Source organism: Acinonyx jubatus, chromosome E1, assembly GCF_027475565.1.
Source record: "Acinonyx jubatus isolate Ajub_Pintada_27869175 chromosome E1, VMU_Ajub_asm_v1.0, whole genome shotgun sequence".
NCBI classification, from domain to species: Eukaryota; Metazoa; Chordata; class Mammalia; order Carnivora; family Felidae; genus Acinonyx; species Acinonyx jubatus.
This window is the reverse complement of record NC_069397.1, coordinates 36942791-36959515: the sequence shown is the minus strand read 5'-3', so window position 1 is coordinate 36959515 and position 16725 is coordinate 36942791. Positions and strand designations below refer to the sequence as shown.

Here is a 16725-nt window from a genome sequence, read left to right as displayed (position 1 = left end):
TTCAGGGGCTTCACCAGCCTAGAGCGATTCCAGCTTCTCCCACCTCGAGGTGAAGCGCCGGTAAAGCAGCCTTGGAAATAGTGACTCGCATACTTGCCCAGGAAGAGGAACCATTTTGCCAGGCAAGTAGAAAAGAATGCTGATTTCATTCATTTTACTCCGTGGGTACTGGAGGCTGGCAAAGCAGGTATGGGCTACTAAAGGCTTGGTACTTATTTACAAGGCTGCAGTAAACATTAAAAGCTTAGAAAAACCAGGGAACTTTGAAAACTTTAACCCTCCTCACCATCCTGAGATTAGGGAAGTTTCCCAAGTGAGATCTACTCAGAGATTGCAAACCAGTCTCAGCAACAAGGAGGGGAAAAATTCAATAGTCTTTTTATCCCTAGCAAAAGTCAGATTCACCTCCACAGGGAAAACGGGTCAGAAAAACCAGTTCTTGGCCTCAATTCCAAGGAGTTCTGGTCCAGCCAAGGGGATAAGATTTAAGCTTTCTCGTAAGTTCTGTTACTTCCATAAATAGACTTCTCCCATCCTTCAAGAGTACGTCACTTGGTACTCCCAACTTTTACAAGGCTTGCCTCTAAGCTAAGCTAACCTGGGGCATGGGGTGGAGGAGGCGGAGGTAGGGGGAAAGACTGCAGGGAAGACCCCATCGGAGCCACAAGGACAGATGTAGGCAGCGTCCCACTGATATCATCTAGAAGAGAGAACAGAAGCAAGAGGTTCAGAAATATGAGCACAGATGAGTGAGGTGAAGCACAGGAGAGGGAGAAGGATCATCAGGCTGCCCTCTGGAGCAAGATGGCCTGACCTTCACCCTGGCTTTTTGCACAGAGGGCAACAATCATCTTAACCTGGTTTCCTCTGTCGAAAGCAGAAAAGTAAGGATATCCCTAGAGCAGTCTACAAGCAGTAGATTCGGGGCCAGATAAATACAGATCTAATCAACACATGGACAGCAAATGTTACAGCATGCAGATAAGACACCCATTTAACTGCTCAGGGAGATGACAAGGGACAGGGAATATTTGGGTCATTATTAGAAGCTCAGGAGCTTGTTTGCTCCTTCTGGAAAAGAACAACAGGTCCCTAAAACTCACCCCCTCCCACTAAAGCAAGAAGGCAGAGAAGGTCAGAGACCATACCTAGGAGGCTGAGGCTTCTTCTCGGAGGAGGCGGGGGAGTTGGAGGGTGTGGAGAGGTCAGGCCCCGCTGAGAGATGTCCACGTCCACAAGCGACACAGTTTCACCTGAGGGATTCACGGAGCGAGCATGTTATGGAAGCACCTTGCCTGAAGCCGAGGCCGGAAGCGGAAAAAGGTAAAGGGCAAGCAAGAAAGGCTCGAGGTCCTCAGCTCTCAAAACCCCCAAAACCTAATGTTTCCCAGGGCTGGAATCACTCCCAAACACCTGGGCAGTCCATTTTAAATTCTATCATTTCTTTGCCCTGTTAAAGGTCAAGGATTCTTTAGGACAAAAACACGGGATCGACAGTAGAAAGGCCAACTAATTGTGGCCGCGCCACTATGTAACCTTGAACAAGGGCTCTTTATTCAAATAGAGCCCACAGCATTTATTTTTACAGACATGTATACCAATTTCTGCCTGAGGGAGCAAGGCAAGGAGCTTGTTAGAGGTCCAAATGGACATGGAAAGCAAGTGCCACAAAACATAAGAACAGCACGGTAAACTGAATGCAGATAAATGTCCCAATGTGAGCCCCAACTTCTTCTTAAACGGCTTTCCATATCTAGATTTTCCAGAATATTCACTCATAAGAGAAGCAATCATTTCAGCTATCAACTAGCTCCTAACAAGCTGAGGCTACAAAGGCTGAAAAGTGCATTTACAATCTTAATGATGAATTACTTCCACAGTCAGCAAATCAGCTAAGCTCCATAGGAGCCTGATGGGGGTTGGCACATGGTTTCCCTTACTTCCAGCATAAGTTCTATTCTCTGCCATATACACTCCTTCTTGCCACCCAACCCCATCTACCCTCTCTCTACTTCAGTCACCAGAGTTGGTAAAGGGTATTTTATTAACAAAGGTTGACAGCCAAATTTTGGTAGGTCTGACCTACGGGGCAGAATTTAAGATTTCTCTAATTTGGCCCTTAGGGTGTTATTTCCAACAATTTTTTTTTTCTCATTTGGGAGGCTGAACCCTTCAGCTAGAATTTTATTATTTCCCAGTTAAGAAAAATGAGGTAACCAGTATCTCCAAAAGGCCAAGAGCTGGGCTTTCAGAATCTAATACATGGTTTTTCACAAAGGTCTTGAGCACTAATTAAGATAAGCAGAAAAGCTCTGCAAGGGGCAGCTGGCTGGCTCAGTCGGTGGAGCATGTGACTCTTGATCTCAGGGTTGTGAGTTCAAGCCCCATGTTGGGTGTTGTGCTTACTTTTTAAAAAAAGAAAGAAAGAAGGAGGGGCTCCTGGGTGGCTCAGTTGGTTGAGCATCCGACTCTTGATTTCAGCTCAGGTCACGATCTCATGTTTTGTGATACCCCCAAGCCCCACACTGGGCTCTGCAGGGACAGCACAGAGCCTGCTTGGGATTCTCCCTCTCCCTCTCTCTTTGCTCCTCCCCTGCTCACATGCACATGTGTTTTCTCTCTCTCTCTCTCTCTCTCAAAATAAACATTTAGAAAGGAAGAAAAGAAAAAAGAAAAGCTGGGTTAAAAATCAGCTTTTTTAACCCAGGTGTCTCTGGGTGTCTCTCAGTCAGTTAAGCATCCGACTTCAGCTCAGGTCATGATCTCACGGTTCATGGGTTCAAGCCCCATGTCGGACTCTGTGCTGATGGCTCAGAGCCTGGAGCCTGCTTTGCATTGTCTCCCTCTCTCTGCCCCTGCCCCACTCACGCTCTGTCTCTGCCTCCCAAAAATGAGTAAAAGGTAAAGAAAAAAATTTTTTAAGTTGTTAAACGTCATCAGAAGTTCTTGGAAGCAGGAACCAAAATCATCACATGGCTTAGTGACTGAGAGCCGAGCAGCCCAGAGTAACACAGTAAGCCCAGACAAGCATGTTTACTGAAGGGCCAGAGGTCTGGACGGTAGATATAGCATTTATATAAAATGTGTAATTCAAGAGAGATAAGGCTGGAGTTTTTTGTTGTTGTTTTTTTTTAATTTCTTTTTTAACACTGATTTATTTTTGAGAGGCAGGGTGAGACAGACCGTGGGTGGGGGAGGGGAAGAGAGTGAGGGAGACACAGAACCCGAAGCAGGCTCCAGGCTCCAAGCTGTCAGCACAGAGCCGACGTGGAGCTCAAACTCACGAACCGTGAGATCATGACCTGAGCCGAAGTCGGATGCTCAACTGACTGAGCCACCCAGGCGCCCCAATAAGGCTGCTTAAAAAACAGGAATACCAAACCTTAAAGTACAAATGTGGATAGGTGTTCCTTGCTTTAAAGAGGCAACACTGATTAACGAGAAAAACATGCTGCTACAAGATACGCATCTTTAATTCTGGGCTTGGGGTAAGAACAGTGGCCTCCTTCTCCACCTGTGCCTATTACAGACACCAGCACACTTGTTCTGGCAACTTGGGGCACTCCATGCAGTCATGGGGGTCCCACTAGCTTGCTTCTGGAAATGTCCATTCCTAAATCATAATTCTTCCAGGCATCTTTTTGAGGGATACCATCTCCAAAAGAGTTTGAAGTCAGGCCTTTCTGGTTAGTCCGCACTGAGGAGTACTCAGTTCCTGAGACTTCAGGCAGCGTGCTAAAGACTTTCTCGACAGCTTACTCAAGCAGGAGCTCTGTATTGGACTGATGTAACAAAAAGGCTCCCTATCTGAACAAGCTCCCCCACTAAAGAGAAGGCAGTTACCCAGAGAGATTCAGCCACTCTTCTACTTAAGCAACTGTGTTCCCTGCTGCAAGAGGAAAGACTTAAATTAGACGTGATGAAGAATTCTAACAGCTGCAAGAACTCCTGGCCCCTAAAATGGGTAAGACAAGAGTTCACGTAATCCCCTTTGCCCAAAGTCCTTAAAAATAGACCAGATAATCGTGGATCGTGTTTATTAGACAATCCATGAACTCCCTTGGAAGCAGGGACAGGAATTGTATGCCTTCTAGAGAGTCCTTTATGCACTGTGAGCCTATAAATTTGCAATTCCTACTTTTAATTTATATGTGATGACCCTGAACTAAGCACTGCATAACTGCCAGGGCCACCTAATTACCAGTAAGCAGTCTCTATCTCAAACTATAAAGCATCCAAAGTCAAGAACACATTCCACACCATAAAAATAGCCTCACCCCAAACCCAGCGGGTATGGAATGAAGACAGTAACTGTAGACACGCCTGAAGCTCTCGCCGTGATGCATCTGCAGGTGTTTCCTGACAGGTCTCAGAACACTTCTGCTTTCAGATGTCAGAAGAAAAAGAAAGAGATCACCCTTACCTGTGAACAGAGGGCTGAAGGAGACCGGAGAAAAGGCACTTTGAGTTCTTGTCAACCTGGGTTTCCTAGGGGGTGAGAAAGCACACAGAGAGAGAATAATGGAGGGTGGGGGAAATGAACACATATGCATTTAAATCACTACAACACTCAATTCCAGAGGCACTGAAAAACAAAAAGCAAATCCTAGTCACTGTCAGCCACACTTTTGTAATAAAGCCTAACATTTAAAGGGGGAGAATGAAACAAGGCAATTTCTAAATAGCTTTGGCTACACAATTCGGCCTACAAAGCAATGAGAAATCCCTTTGGATGTCTCCACACCCAGCGTATTACAAGAGTAAAACACCTTGGGTGGTAATTAGCAAGTCCATTTCTAGAGGAGGGAAGTCAGAGGCAGGGTTGATTTTCACAAGGAAGCAAGAAAAAGGCTCTTGACCTGAACAGGTGCCATCTCAGAGCAAAAGTTTTCCCTGTGGCCCTGCCCCAACATGCAGGAGGCCCCCCAGTGAAGCAGGGAAGAGACCTGGCCTTGAGAAGAGCACTACAACAAGCACAAATGTCCCCGAGGTGTGGGGCAGAGCCACCAGCTAACAAGGGGGTGCCCTCGGGTCAGGGGCTATGCCTGGCACCCCAAGAAATGGCCCCTTCCCCTCTCTGAGCTGCCCGTCACACAGCTCCCCCCAGGGCTTCTGGATGCTGCTCCAGGGACCCTGCTGGAAAACCCTGGGACAAGAGGCACCAAAGGTAACTTCACTTTGTACCAATTTCAACTGGCTTTTCAGGGAGAAATGAAAGAAATCCAAAAGACTCTGACAAAGACTTTCTGCAAAGAAATGTGCTAAGCTCAAAAAAACTCCCCTCAGGATGACTGAATTGACGACAAGGGAAAGAACTTGCCGAAATGATAAAAATATGCTATATCTGGACTGTGGCAGAGGTTATGTGACTGAATACACTTGTCAAAATTAATAGAACAAGACGCCTAAAAGAGGTGAATTTTAGATGGCCATAAATTATACCTCAACAAATCAGACTTAAAAAAAAAAAAAATCCCATGAACTGAGTGCCTGCCTCTAGGCCTTACACCTGGCTCACCTTCCAAAATTAACTCTACCCAAAGGACTAAATAAAACTTCAAATGCACCATAGAGGAGAAGCATAGGAAGTCCAAAATAGAAACCCTACTTAAAATTATTTGACTTCGGAAGATCTTTGCGCGTTTGTTTTAACACAGATGCCCAAGCTTCTCAAGACTCACTTCAAACAAAATTTCAAAAGCGTCTCGTGAAGACCTTCCTCAGAAACAGCCAAGACTCTGGATTCTTATCTCACACTCCCCTGCATCTTCTTCCGTGCTGAGACTTCTCATCTGATGATGGCGCGCACCGCGCCTGCCCCACCCAAGGCGCGCACAGGAGAGCTGGCCGCATCCAAACGAGACACAGCCACACATGGTCCTCTGTTTGTACAAGTTGCTCATGACAGGCTGCAGCTTAGTTCCAACACTCCAGAGGGCTGCAATGGAAAGTTAATTTCCAGTGGACATGAACTTTGAGACTGAAGAGCTTCTAAGCTGATTTTTATGTGATAACTTGTGGGTCCAACGTTAAATTCAGCAAGTAGAAACCTACAGCACTGGCCTCTCAAAGGGTTCGCACCTCAGCCATTTGGCCGTTTGCCTCTTTTCAAAGGAAGCTGCATTACTCTGCCATCTGCCCATGCTGGGGACGCGCCTCTTCGGTGCCAAGCACTGAAGAACGGCAGTACCCAAATGCCCACATCTTGCGGGGGCCTTCTCACTCCAGCTCATCTTCTCCCCCACCCCCGGCATTGTGAAGGAGAAAACCATAGTTTCTAGGATCTAGAAAAAGAAATACGTATGAATCTGAACACAGCCAGAGCCAGTTGAGAGCCCTGGGATGGCTTATTCTGGCAAATAAGGGGGCCGCAGGGCTGGAAGCTTGAAGAGGGAGAAGGTTTAGGAGGCTGAAAGGCTAATAATAAAAATGAGTGCTTCCTTCTTTCTTTGGGTGGAAACGGTCTAACTAACAGTCTAAGGCAGTTTCTGTCTCAAGGATCCTGAGAGCATTCTAATGGCAGTCATTCATGAAAAGACCAATCTAGACAACTATAAAAAACAAAGCAAGGGAACGATTAGCATAAAATTGAGGATGGTGGTTATGCGGGGGGAGGGAAGAGATGTAATCAGGAAGCAACACACAGGGGTCTTCAAAGATACTGATAACATTCTATTTGCTGAGCTTAGCGGTGGGTACCCAAGTATGCAATTCATTATTATTATAGTGCATGCACTTTATGTGTCTTTTGTATATATGAAGCATTTAAAATGGGAAAAGCCCGTCTAAGCTGGATGTGCTGTTTTTGGAAAGCGACACAAATGATTCAGGTCCAGTAACATTTTTAACTAAACCCTTCTATACTACATTCCTGTGTTATTTGCTTCCTCCCCAGATCACCCTGATAAGCATTAGGGTGTAAAGTTAAGTCATCATAACTTTGCCAGTGGGCCACTTGCATCTTAGCAGCAGAAAGACTTGAGGGGTAGGGTGGGGTAGGATTTGGTGGGCTATACCTCAGGTGGCAGAAAAGCACAGGGGCAGCAGAAGACCTTAGGCAAAGGTCTTCTTTGGGGCTAGCAGTCCTTTGTGTCAGCTACGCATGGCTTGTGCTACAGAAAACAAAGAGAAGGCCTCTGTCCATTTCCACTCTGCAAATTACTAATTGTACAGCAACAGATCCCTGGGATAAAATGAGTTAAAAGCATTAGGCTAGATGGGGCCAACAACACATTGATAAAACCACTGGCCACTTCTCAAATTCCCTGAAACCTAAAATATGAACAACGCAAGAATAATGTCCTCCCTCTCTTGTCCATGAATCCCCTCCACTGATGTCCTAAGACTCCAACATGTCCTTTTCTACAGTAACTCCCAAACTAGGATGTCCAAATTTCAGGTTTTGTGGCCACAATTTACCTCTGCCCCTGCTAACGCACACAGTGCCAAGTCAGCCAGCCTGTGCCATTTCCAACACGTCATAAGCCAGTGTCTGTTCATGTGCTACAGGCACAAAAACCATGTGTTCATTTTTACTTCCAATACACAGACATCTGTGCAGCAAGGTCAGATCCAAAACTCCATCATAAACCAAGAACCTATGGAGGGAACTTCCAGGGGAAAGCCAAGAGACGTAGTCCAAGATCTAAAACCTTAAAATATTAGCGGGGAAAATGTCAAGGAGTGAAAGACACGGGCCCAAATGGACAGAGATTTCTGAAGCTAGGTTGCTCATTCTGAAAGAGAGATGCCAACCACAGCCGCTTGGTGAAAAATAGTTGAAAAGATCAACGGAGTATTGACCCAAAACCCAAACATAAAGTCAGAACTTCCTCAGCACACACCATAAAATCATTTTGCTCTCAGCATGTCATGCTATTTCTCAAAAAGACCCCCCTTAGACCCGAAGACCCAAGGAAACAGAAAAGGCTTTCCAATGTCTCCTCACATCTCAGGTCTGTCCACGACAGCAGGGCCCCAAACTGATGCCAAGGCAGGCTGCCTCTCTTTCCAGAACCGTATCTTTTTTCCAAACAAATAGACAGCAAACCACTACATAACCGTTCTCCATTTTTCCACCTCACAACTCTCAAAACTGCCAGTAATAATAGCCTCAACTGTTAACTCACAAAAGACAAACCTTGAAAAATGAACAAGGTACCCATTTCCAACCATGTGTATATTCCGTGATGATTTGAAAAGGTTAGAGCAAATGCTACTCTTCACCAAATACAAAGGAAGACAATCAGCTCAACATATGTGAAACAGACAAGGGAACTTCACTGGTTTTCCTGAAATAGCAATTCTATATCACACCAAGGCCCACAGGCATCAAGCCCAGCTCTTTGAATTCCAACATATGTGTGTTACAAGGCCTCGCCCAGTTCTCCAGAACAGAAACCTGATTAGTTGCTGGGCCCATTTCTTCCTTCACTTGAAAAGAGTTCTCTAAGCTAATTCATACGAGACTTAAGACTCAGTATATCCAGGCAGGTCCACTTAGCAGACTCTAAAGACCCTGAAAGGAACTAAAGGTTTGTTTCATGTTAAAATATGGAAACTCTTAAGGCTTATAAAATGACTATAGGAAGTACTTTCTAGTGACGGCTGTGGGAAAGGTAGGTGTGAAGAAGGGCACAGAGAATCATACCCAGAGGTTACTGAAAAGCCCCAAATGATACAGCAGAGACCGCAGAGACTCATAATTAACTCCAACCAACAATAAGGAGGGAGGCATATACCTTCTGGCAAAAGACTGACATTTCTCACAGCCTCCAGGTCCCTACCAATCAAAACAAGAGAACAAACTAAAATTCCAAACTCATCCTTCTTCCCAACAGGGCGGACTTACTTAGGAGGTGCAGATCCATAGAAATCACACAACTACCCTGGCCAGACTTACCAAGTTTCTCACAGCTGCGAGGCTGCCAACAAGACTGGCACGTAGTAAGCTGTGGAAAAGCTAACAAGCAAATCTAACGGCACTAAATCCTAAGCATTAAAAAAAAAAAAAAAACTACCAGTTCAATCTTATTACTTCTCCAAAGGCACAAAATATTCCATCTCAATTTCTCTTGTCTTCAGTCTGTTCCTACAGGGACAGGAACAAGACAAGAATCACTCCCATTTTACAGATGGAAAAAAAGAGGAAGCATGAAGAAGACAAAATTGGCCTACATTCCCCAGCTGATGTTGGAGTTGGAAGGGGAATCCAGATGTTCCTGTTGTTCTCTGTACAACATGCTGCCTCCTAATAGCAGTCAACCAACTGTTCATACACAAATACCTAGCTCTTCTCCAATTCATCAGAAAAAGCCCTTGGACCAAAAAATGTAATTCTCCAGTGCCCTGAACTAAGCTTCTTTGCAGAGCTCCAGCCCAATTTGCTCTGCAGCAGAAATCTGTATTGTGCTTAGTGTCAGGGTTGGTAACAGAGCAGCCAATGACCATTAAATTCTGCTTCCAAAGGCAAAAAACCGTATAATGTTGTATGCCTTTTCCTCTTCCTAATCTATTAGACGTAGCAGCCAATTTCACGCCACACCTCATATTTGGCGTCTCTGGAATCTTAGACCAAGTCCTGGTCAATATGGAACAAAGACAAGACAAACCACAAGAAAATTAGCAGTCTATCCTATGTCATTACCCACAGCTTCAATCCTGCCCTCCCCCAACCTGATGAAAATTTCACCTATGCTGGTAAGTGGAGCATCGAATGCAGAGCCTACTACAAAAAAAGCTGTTCCGGCAGCCACACATTTTTCAAGACCTGAGCTCCCAGCCTAAGTTCATTGGGAAGCAAATGCAGAAATACAGGTCTACCTGAGGAGGCAACACACATCAACCTACTGATTTCTTTAGGCAGTCTGGGTTTGGTCTGATCCCCAAGATGAGCCCCTGGCACAGCTGGTCAAAAAGGGCAGCGAAGTCAAAACTGACCCCACACTTTCCTCCTGGGGTACCCAAAGTCCGGGGAAAGGAGAAGTCCATGGATGAGTGGTTCCCAGTCCAGGTCATACTTCGGGGTCAAGTGGGCAACTCTGCAGAAATTCAAAATTCTTGGGCCCTCAGACAGACTGATCTCTGCCCAAAGTTCTCCCACGTTGATTCTGGTGCACAGTCAAGTACTCAAATTTATGGGTCTACCCGTTCTTCAGCCTTGGGTTGTGGCTGCCCGTGTGTCTCAAGAATCCATCATGTGAGCGGCACCAAAACCAATTCCAGTCTTTGTAAGAACCCACTCAGCAGTGCAAACCACAATGGCAGTTACCACAAGTCTCACTTCTTGAGACAAAAGTTGACAGCTTTCTAAACCCATATGCACACCCAACACTGGTTGCCACAGTGCTGTCCATCCTTCAGAAATGCAGGGGAAAAAAAAAATCAACATCTAAGTCTGGAATTTTCATCACTTGGCCTAGAACTCAGGCACCCATGTCTATACCTTACACTTAGAATACTCACATGGGCTTGAGAGCAAACTATTTTCTATTCTCACAATGTGTCCGCACACAGGCTTGAGATACCAAGTACATCTAAGGGACCACCCAGGAAAACATTAAAATTTTGAGTAGAGGGGCACCTGGCTGGCCCAGTAGGAAAAGTGTGCCGCTCCTGATCTCAGGGTTTGTGAGTTCCAGCCACACGTTGGGTGTAGAGAGAACTTAAATAAATAAAACTTTAAATAAAAAATAAATTTGGAACAGAGATGCCCAAACAATTGCTGGCCTACAACTGCACAAGTGTGTCACATCATTTGCATGATTGAGTGTGAAAACGGTGGGGGTGCTGGTGCACAGAAAGAATACTAAGCAAGGTGGTTACAACACCAACTTTTTGCCCCAAAGATTTGCCCCAATCATTTCCAGCAACCTCCCTACCAAGAGTAATGGCAGACAGACACCTTGGAAAACTTTAAAATCCAGGCCAGGGTGAGGGTGGGGGTGGGGGGGCTGGTTTCAAATCATCTCCCAACAGGAGAGACGCTAACCAGCTGAGGAGTGTCACCGGAGTGGACCCTTGGAGTGAAAGCTGTTCCCACAATTGGAGCTCTGACCTTATGGGCGAGGTCACCACCTTTAGCCCCAAGTCTCTGCCTCTTTAGGAAAAGCATATCGTTAAGAATGGTCAGGATCTTGTTCGCAGAATGAAAGGGAAATGAAACAAGAAAAGGAAGTTTGTCGGCCAGCCCCCCCAGCCAGTCTCACCTCCCCGCGTCCAGTTCCCGGCCCGAGGAGCCTCCCATGTCCGTCAGGCTCGCAGCTGAAGCAGCCAGCTCTCCAGAAGGCCTCTTGCCGGCCCCATCCCCACCTCCGGAGCCGCCGTTGCAGCTCTTCGTGCGAAAGAGGCGACTGAGACGGATTTTGAGGGAGCCCTTCCGAGAAGGGCCCGCGAGTGGCCGGAGGGGCCCGGGAGGAGGCGGGGGCGGGGGCGGTTGCTGCTGCTCCCCTCTACTGAAGCGCCCTGGGGGGACCAAGTCCTGCATCGGGAAGGGCACCGGGGGCAATTCAGGACCCGGGGGTTGCAGCAGAAGCCGGCCTCCCCCTCCTCCTCCGCGGCCCGGGCTGCTGAGCTCCTCTTCCGAGCAGCTGTTCGTCTCCAGGCTCTCGGCCTCCGACTCCAAGCCCTCCAAGACCAGCAGCGCGTCGCTCGTTTCCGTGGGGTCCTCCCCGGCCTGCGGGGCGGCAGCAGGGGGCTGGGGCTGCGGAGGGGGCGGCTGCGGGGGGCACGGGCACGGGCAGCAACCCGCACCGACCGTCTTGACCCCCGGCCCCGCCGGCTGCCCGAGCCCCAGAGCCGCCAACTGCGCCTCCAGTCCAGCCGCCGGGCCCCAGGTCCGCTCGAGCGCCAACCCCGGCGGCAGGGCCTTGGGGTCCAGGGCACAGCGGTGCCGGGGACACAGCAGTTCTGAGGGTCCCGGCTCTGGGGCCGCCTCCGCGTCCTCCTCCTCCGGCGGCCGACCCACGTTGCGGAACACCATCAGCTGCGGCGGCCGGGAGCCCCGCGGACCGGGCCGCGCGAGGAAGGGTGGCGGCGGGGGGCCATGGCCCGGGGGCGGCGGCGGCGGGCCTGGCTCGGGGGCCGCCTCTCCATAGCCGAGCAGGCGGCTCAGGACGCGGTACGAAGCGGCCGCCGCCGCCGCCTCGCCATCCCGGAGCTCGGCCCCCTGCATCGGGGAGAGGGAGGGAGGGCGGGCGGCTGGGAGCCGGGCTGGGGTGGGGACTAGGCCGGGCCCCGCCGGAGCCCCGCCCGCCGCGGCCCCCGGAGCGACAGCGCTAACGGCCGCCGCGGCCTCTGCCTCATAGAGGGGGGCGGGGGGCGCGCGGAGCCCAGCGCGAGCCCAGGCCGCGCGCCGCCGCCGCCACCGCCGCCGCCGCCGAGGACCGCCCCCGGATGGCGTCACTTCCGGGAGGCTATGGCCACGCCCCCTCCCCCAGGGCGTGCTCGCGCCTGCCTCCACGGAGCGTGACGTAAAGTGCGGCCTGGGCCGCTATTGGCCGTGGGCTGCTTCTCGCCTGGCCGTTGGTCCCCTGCCCCGACCCTTGCTTTTTACTTCCCGGGTGCTGAGGCCAAAGCCGCCCCTCCCCGGTACGGTCGAGGGGCCCTGGAAAGCCGGGTTTAGCCCTGGCCGAGAGCCGCTGGCCTTGGGACGACCTCTGATCTGGTCCCGCCTCTGCCGCTTGCGCTGTGTGGCCGTGGCCGAGTCATTTCTACATTGACTATCTGTATCCCTGCTGGCATCCAGTGAATATTGATGGAATGACACATGAATAATGTGTGTTCTAGAGCCAGTGGTGTGCTGATAAGTGTTCGACAGCCGACTCTCTGGAGGGAAGAGAGCAATATATGCATATGTATGGTACATAATTTATTACAAATTTCACTGATGTAAAGCATGTAGAGCACACAATTTACAAATAATAATAGTACAATTGCAAATTCCATATAACTCGTTGATTCTCAAGAATCCTTTCATTGGGCGCCTGGCTGGCTCAGTCCATAGAGCATACGACTTTTGATCTCGGGGTTGTGAGCCCCGCGTTGGGTGTAGACATTACTTAAAAATAAGAATCTTTTTCTTTAGATTTATTTATTTGATTTTTGAGGGGGGGGGGGAATCCCAAAATCAATGCTGTCGGTGTGGAGCCCTATGCAGGGCTCGATCTCACTAACCAGGAGATCATAACCTGAGCCAAAATCAGGAGTTGGATGCTTAACTGACTGAGCCACCCAAGAACCCCAAAAATAAAAATTAAAAAAAAAAGAATCCTTTCATTGATTTTTGGCAGACTCTTGTATGGGTAGCCTGTGGTATGGAATTGCAGCATGAATGTTGGTTGATGGTCTCCTCAATGTCAGTGTAAGAGGAGAGTGAAAAAAATAAAGAGGGTCTTATTATGGGAGTGACTTGCTTGCTGAATCAGAAAACAGTTTTCAAATACTAAAAGAACATTTCCTCAGTTTCTTTGCTATTCACATTGTAATGGCTATAGGCATACGTAGCACATTAAATTAAAATCTAAACTGTTAACTTTTTCTCCATCACTTTCTTAAATCTAGATAATCGACAAAACAATAAATCAAGGCCCTGATTTGTAGCATTTGCTGATATCCATGGTGTAAATACTCCCACCATGGCTGATTTCAGTCTGCCGCACACATTGTTACTGAACGAAAGAGACGAGTGGTAAGGTACCCTTTTGTAGCAGTTTCCTCATGCAGGTACAATAACAACTCCAAGAGCATAGGTAAGTAGTAATAGTAAAATTATTAGAAAGTGATGAGTTTTGAAATTTTATTACCTTTGTCTTAAACCTCATTTAATTATAAGTGTGTACAATTTCATTTTTAATAGTGGCTGTGTTTAACGATTTGGCTTGCAAAATTCCTGAAGTGTTAACAGTTGGCCTTTGCAGTCCTGGACAAGCCAGCTCCCCAGCACCTTTACGCCTCAGTTTTCTCATCTGCAAAATAGGGATAAGGACCGCTGCTTCGCTTACTTGCAGGCCTGTCGTGAAGATCAAATAAGGTAAAGCTTGTTGTGTAGAGGATACTGGACTGGAGGGGAGGGAGAGGACTGGACTGGAGACTGCAGGCAGAGAGATCGGTTAGGAAACCATTGCAATCCCATGAGAGATGCTGAGGGATGCAAGAGAGGAGGAGGAAGGATCAGCCAGCAGAACTTAGCAACTCTGCACCTCAGGGTGCATTGAGGCGAAGAAGATATGAGTCCTGGAGCCAGAGAGACCTTTTTAAAATGGAAATTTGTTGGGGCGCCTGGCTGGCTCAGTTGCTAGAGCATGCAACTCTTGATCTCTGGGTCATTAAGTTCGAATCCCACAGTGGGTGTGGACTTTACTTAACAATAAAATTAAAAGCGAAAATAGAGGTGCACCTGGGTGGCTCAGTCGGTGAAGTGCCCAGCTTCGGCTCAGGTCATGATCTCACAGTTCATGAGTTCGAGCCCCACATCGGGCTCTCTGCTGTCAGCAACAGAGCCCACTTTGAATCTTCTGTCTCCCTCTCTCTCTGCCCCTCCCCCTGTGCACACTCTCTCTCAAAACTAATTATTTAAAACTAAATAAATAAATAAAATGGAAATTTGTCCATAACCTGTGACTGTAACACTTTGTAGTTTCCCATCATTCTTAGGCTAAAGACAAAACTCCTTAAGGAGGCCTATGGGGTCCTGTGTGATCTGATCCCTGCTTCTCTCTGGCTTCATCTCCCACCAACCTTCACCTCTCTTCCTCACCACCTTGGAGAAATCTCCCTGCTAGGTACTTCCTCCCCACCCAGCTCCAAAACCACTCCTTTGTTGCACTGACTTGCACATGTGTAATTTTTCATCTGTCTGTGAGGTTATTTGATTAAAATCTGCCTTCCCTACTAGGCTGTAAATTCTGTAAGGGCAGGGGCCAGGTTTGCTTTTGGCCCATTCATGGACTCTCCAGGGCCAAGGACTGTACCTGGCACAGAGTGGGCCGCTGGAACATAAGCAGGGAATGGTTGTTCAACCCCATGCCTTGCAAGGGGCTCCTGATACAAATTCATCTCTAATTTTGCACAACACAGTATCTTTCCTTGCCCATGAAGAAACTGAGGCTCAGAGAGTTATTTACCCAAGGTCACACAGTTCAAAAAGGTACAGTGGATTTCAAAACCACCCTCTCCTTCAGCTACCTCTCAGGTGCCACTCAGATTTCTGGAGAGAAGAAGAGAAGTTGCTATAGGATCACAGAACACTTGAAGCCAAAGGAGATCACCCAAGGTCCTTGGCTGTCTCTGGCAAACCTCTGGCAAACCTTCTGGCCCCGGAACAGGTTAGCCCATGAATGCAAGGTCTGTGGCTGTGCAGCGCCCTCTGCTGTCCAACTACTCTCTTGGTTGGGGAGGGAAGCTATGTCCCCACCTGGCGTGTCCCCATCTGGGGTATCTCAGCTCTCCTCCAGAGCACACAGAAGCACAGGGAAACACACATACGCTCTTTTCTTTTTTTTTTTTTTAAGTTTTCTTTATTTATTTTGAGAGAGAGAGAGAGAGCGTGAGCAGGGGAGGGGCGGGGGGGGGGGGTTGCAGAGAGAGAATCCCAAGCGGGCTCAGTGCTATCAGCACAAAGCTCCACGTGGGGCTTGATCCCACAAACCGTGATATCATGACCTGAGATGAAGTCAAGAGTCGGAGGCTGAAATGACTTCGCCGCCCAGGCGCCCCCGCACAGGCTCTTTCTAAGGTTGGGCAAGGAATACTGCCTTTCTCCATTTCCTTAAATGCCCGAGCAAAGGAAGTATATCTTTGTACGAGCTGGATTTGCATTTGCTGAGCAGGTTTTGTGTCTACACCTCTCTCTTTCACTGAGGACTATCTAGGGGGTCCCTGAAGTGGTAGGACCCTAGTTTAAAAGGTTTGTGAATGGGTCGCCCCGGGTGGCTCAGTCAGTTGAGCGTCCGTCTCTCGATGTCAGCTCCGGTCTTGATCTCAGGGTCGTGAGTTCAAGCCCCCCATGGGGCCCCACACTGGGCATGAAGCCTACTTAAAAACATAAGAAATGAAAATAAAAACTCAGAGAACTTAAACCAGTCCTGAGGTTCACTTAGTCATTCAGCAATGGGCTGGGCTTCGGGGGTGTGGTGACGAGGCGATCAACACTGCCCCTGCCCCTCTGGAGCTTCCCAGCTAGCTTGAGCCCTAATCACCCCCTTTCCTAGATGTATGACCAAGAGCAAATGATTTAGTACCTTTGAACCTGTGTCTCATTGGTAAAAATAGTTCCATAATAATCCCCCCGCCGCCGGGGCTGTTGTGGAGGTTACGTGAAAACTTACACAGAAATGGTAAAACGCTACCCAAATGTTGGTTGTCATTATTATGAAAAGCCTCTTGGGGGGCAAAACCGATTATTATTATGTCTTTATACAGTGTGTCTGTTGCCCCTCCGCTAACAGTCACCAGTAAGACCAAGAACTTGGAATGGGTCGTTCTGCCCTTCATCTCTCTCTCTCAGCACACGGAATCAGAGAGGCCGCAGAGAGACTATGGATGTGTGATACAGGCCTGCCTCCACTCCCTGGCTTTGTGGCTTTGAGAAGGTCAACTTCACTGGCCTTCAGTTTTGGTTTTAGTTTCCTTCTCTATCCGAGGAAGTTCTGGGCTATAGGCACGTCCAGGTCTGACATCATAGCGGTTCTGCTGGGGGGTTGTCCTCAACCCCCCTCCTCGCCCTCC

General features: G+C 48.4%; 1 protein-coding gene across 3 annotated transcripts in view; it reads right to left on the bottom strand.

The window, feature by feature from the left end:
* Window positions 1-12385, bottom strand: part of SOCS7 (suppressor of cytokine signaling 7) — a 32651-nt gene extending 20266 nt beyond the window's left edge. The window contains exons 1-4 of one of the 3 annotated variants that reach the window (XM_053211462.1): window positions 11208-12385; window positions 4424-4488; window positions 1149-1253; window positions 599-700 (exon numbers count right to left, since the gene is read on the bottom strand). In XM_053211462.1, coding sequence (XP_053067437.1) covers window positions 599-700; window positions 1149-1253; window positions 4424-4488; window positions 11208-12172 — 1237 coding nt within the window. In that variant the 5' untranslated portion in view covers window positions 12173-12385. The remainder of the gene's footprint in view (window positions 1-598; window positions 701-1148; window positions 1254-4423; window positions 4489-11207) is intronic. The other 2 variants (XM_015078507.3, XM_027033937.2) reach the window with 2 other exon arrangements.
* Between the last annotated feature and the right edge of the window lie 4340 nt (window positions 12386-16725).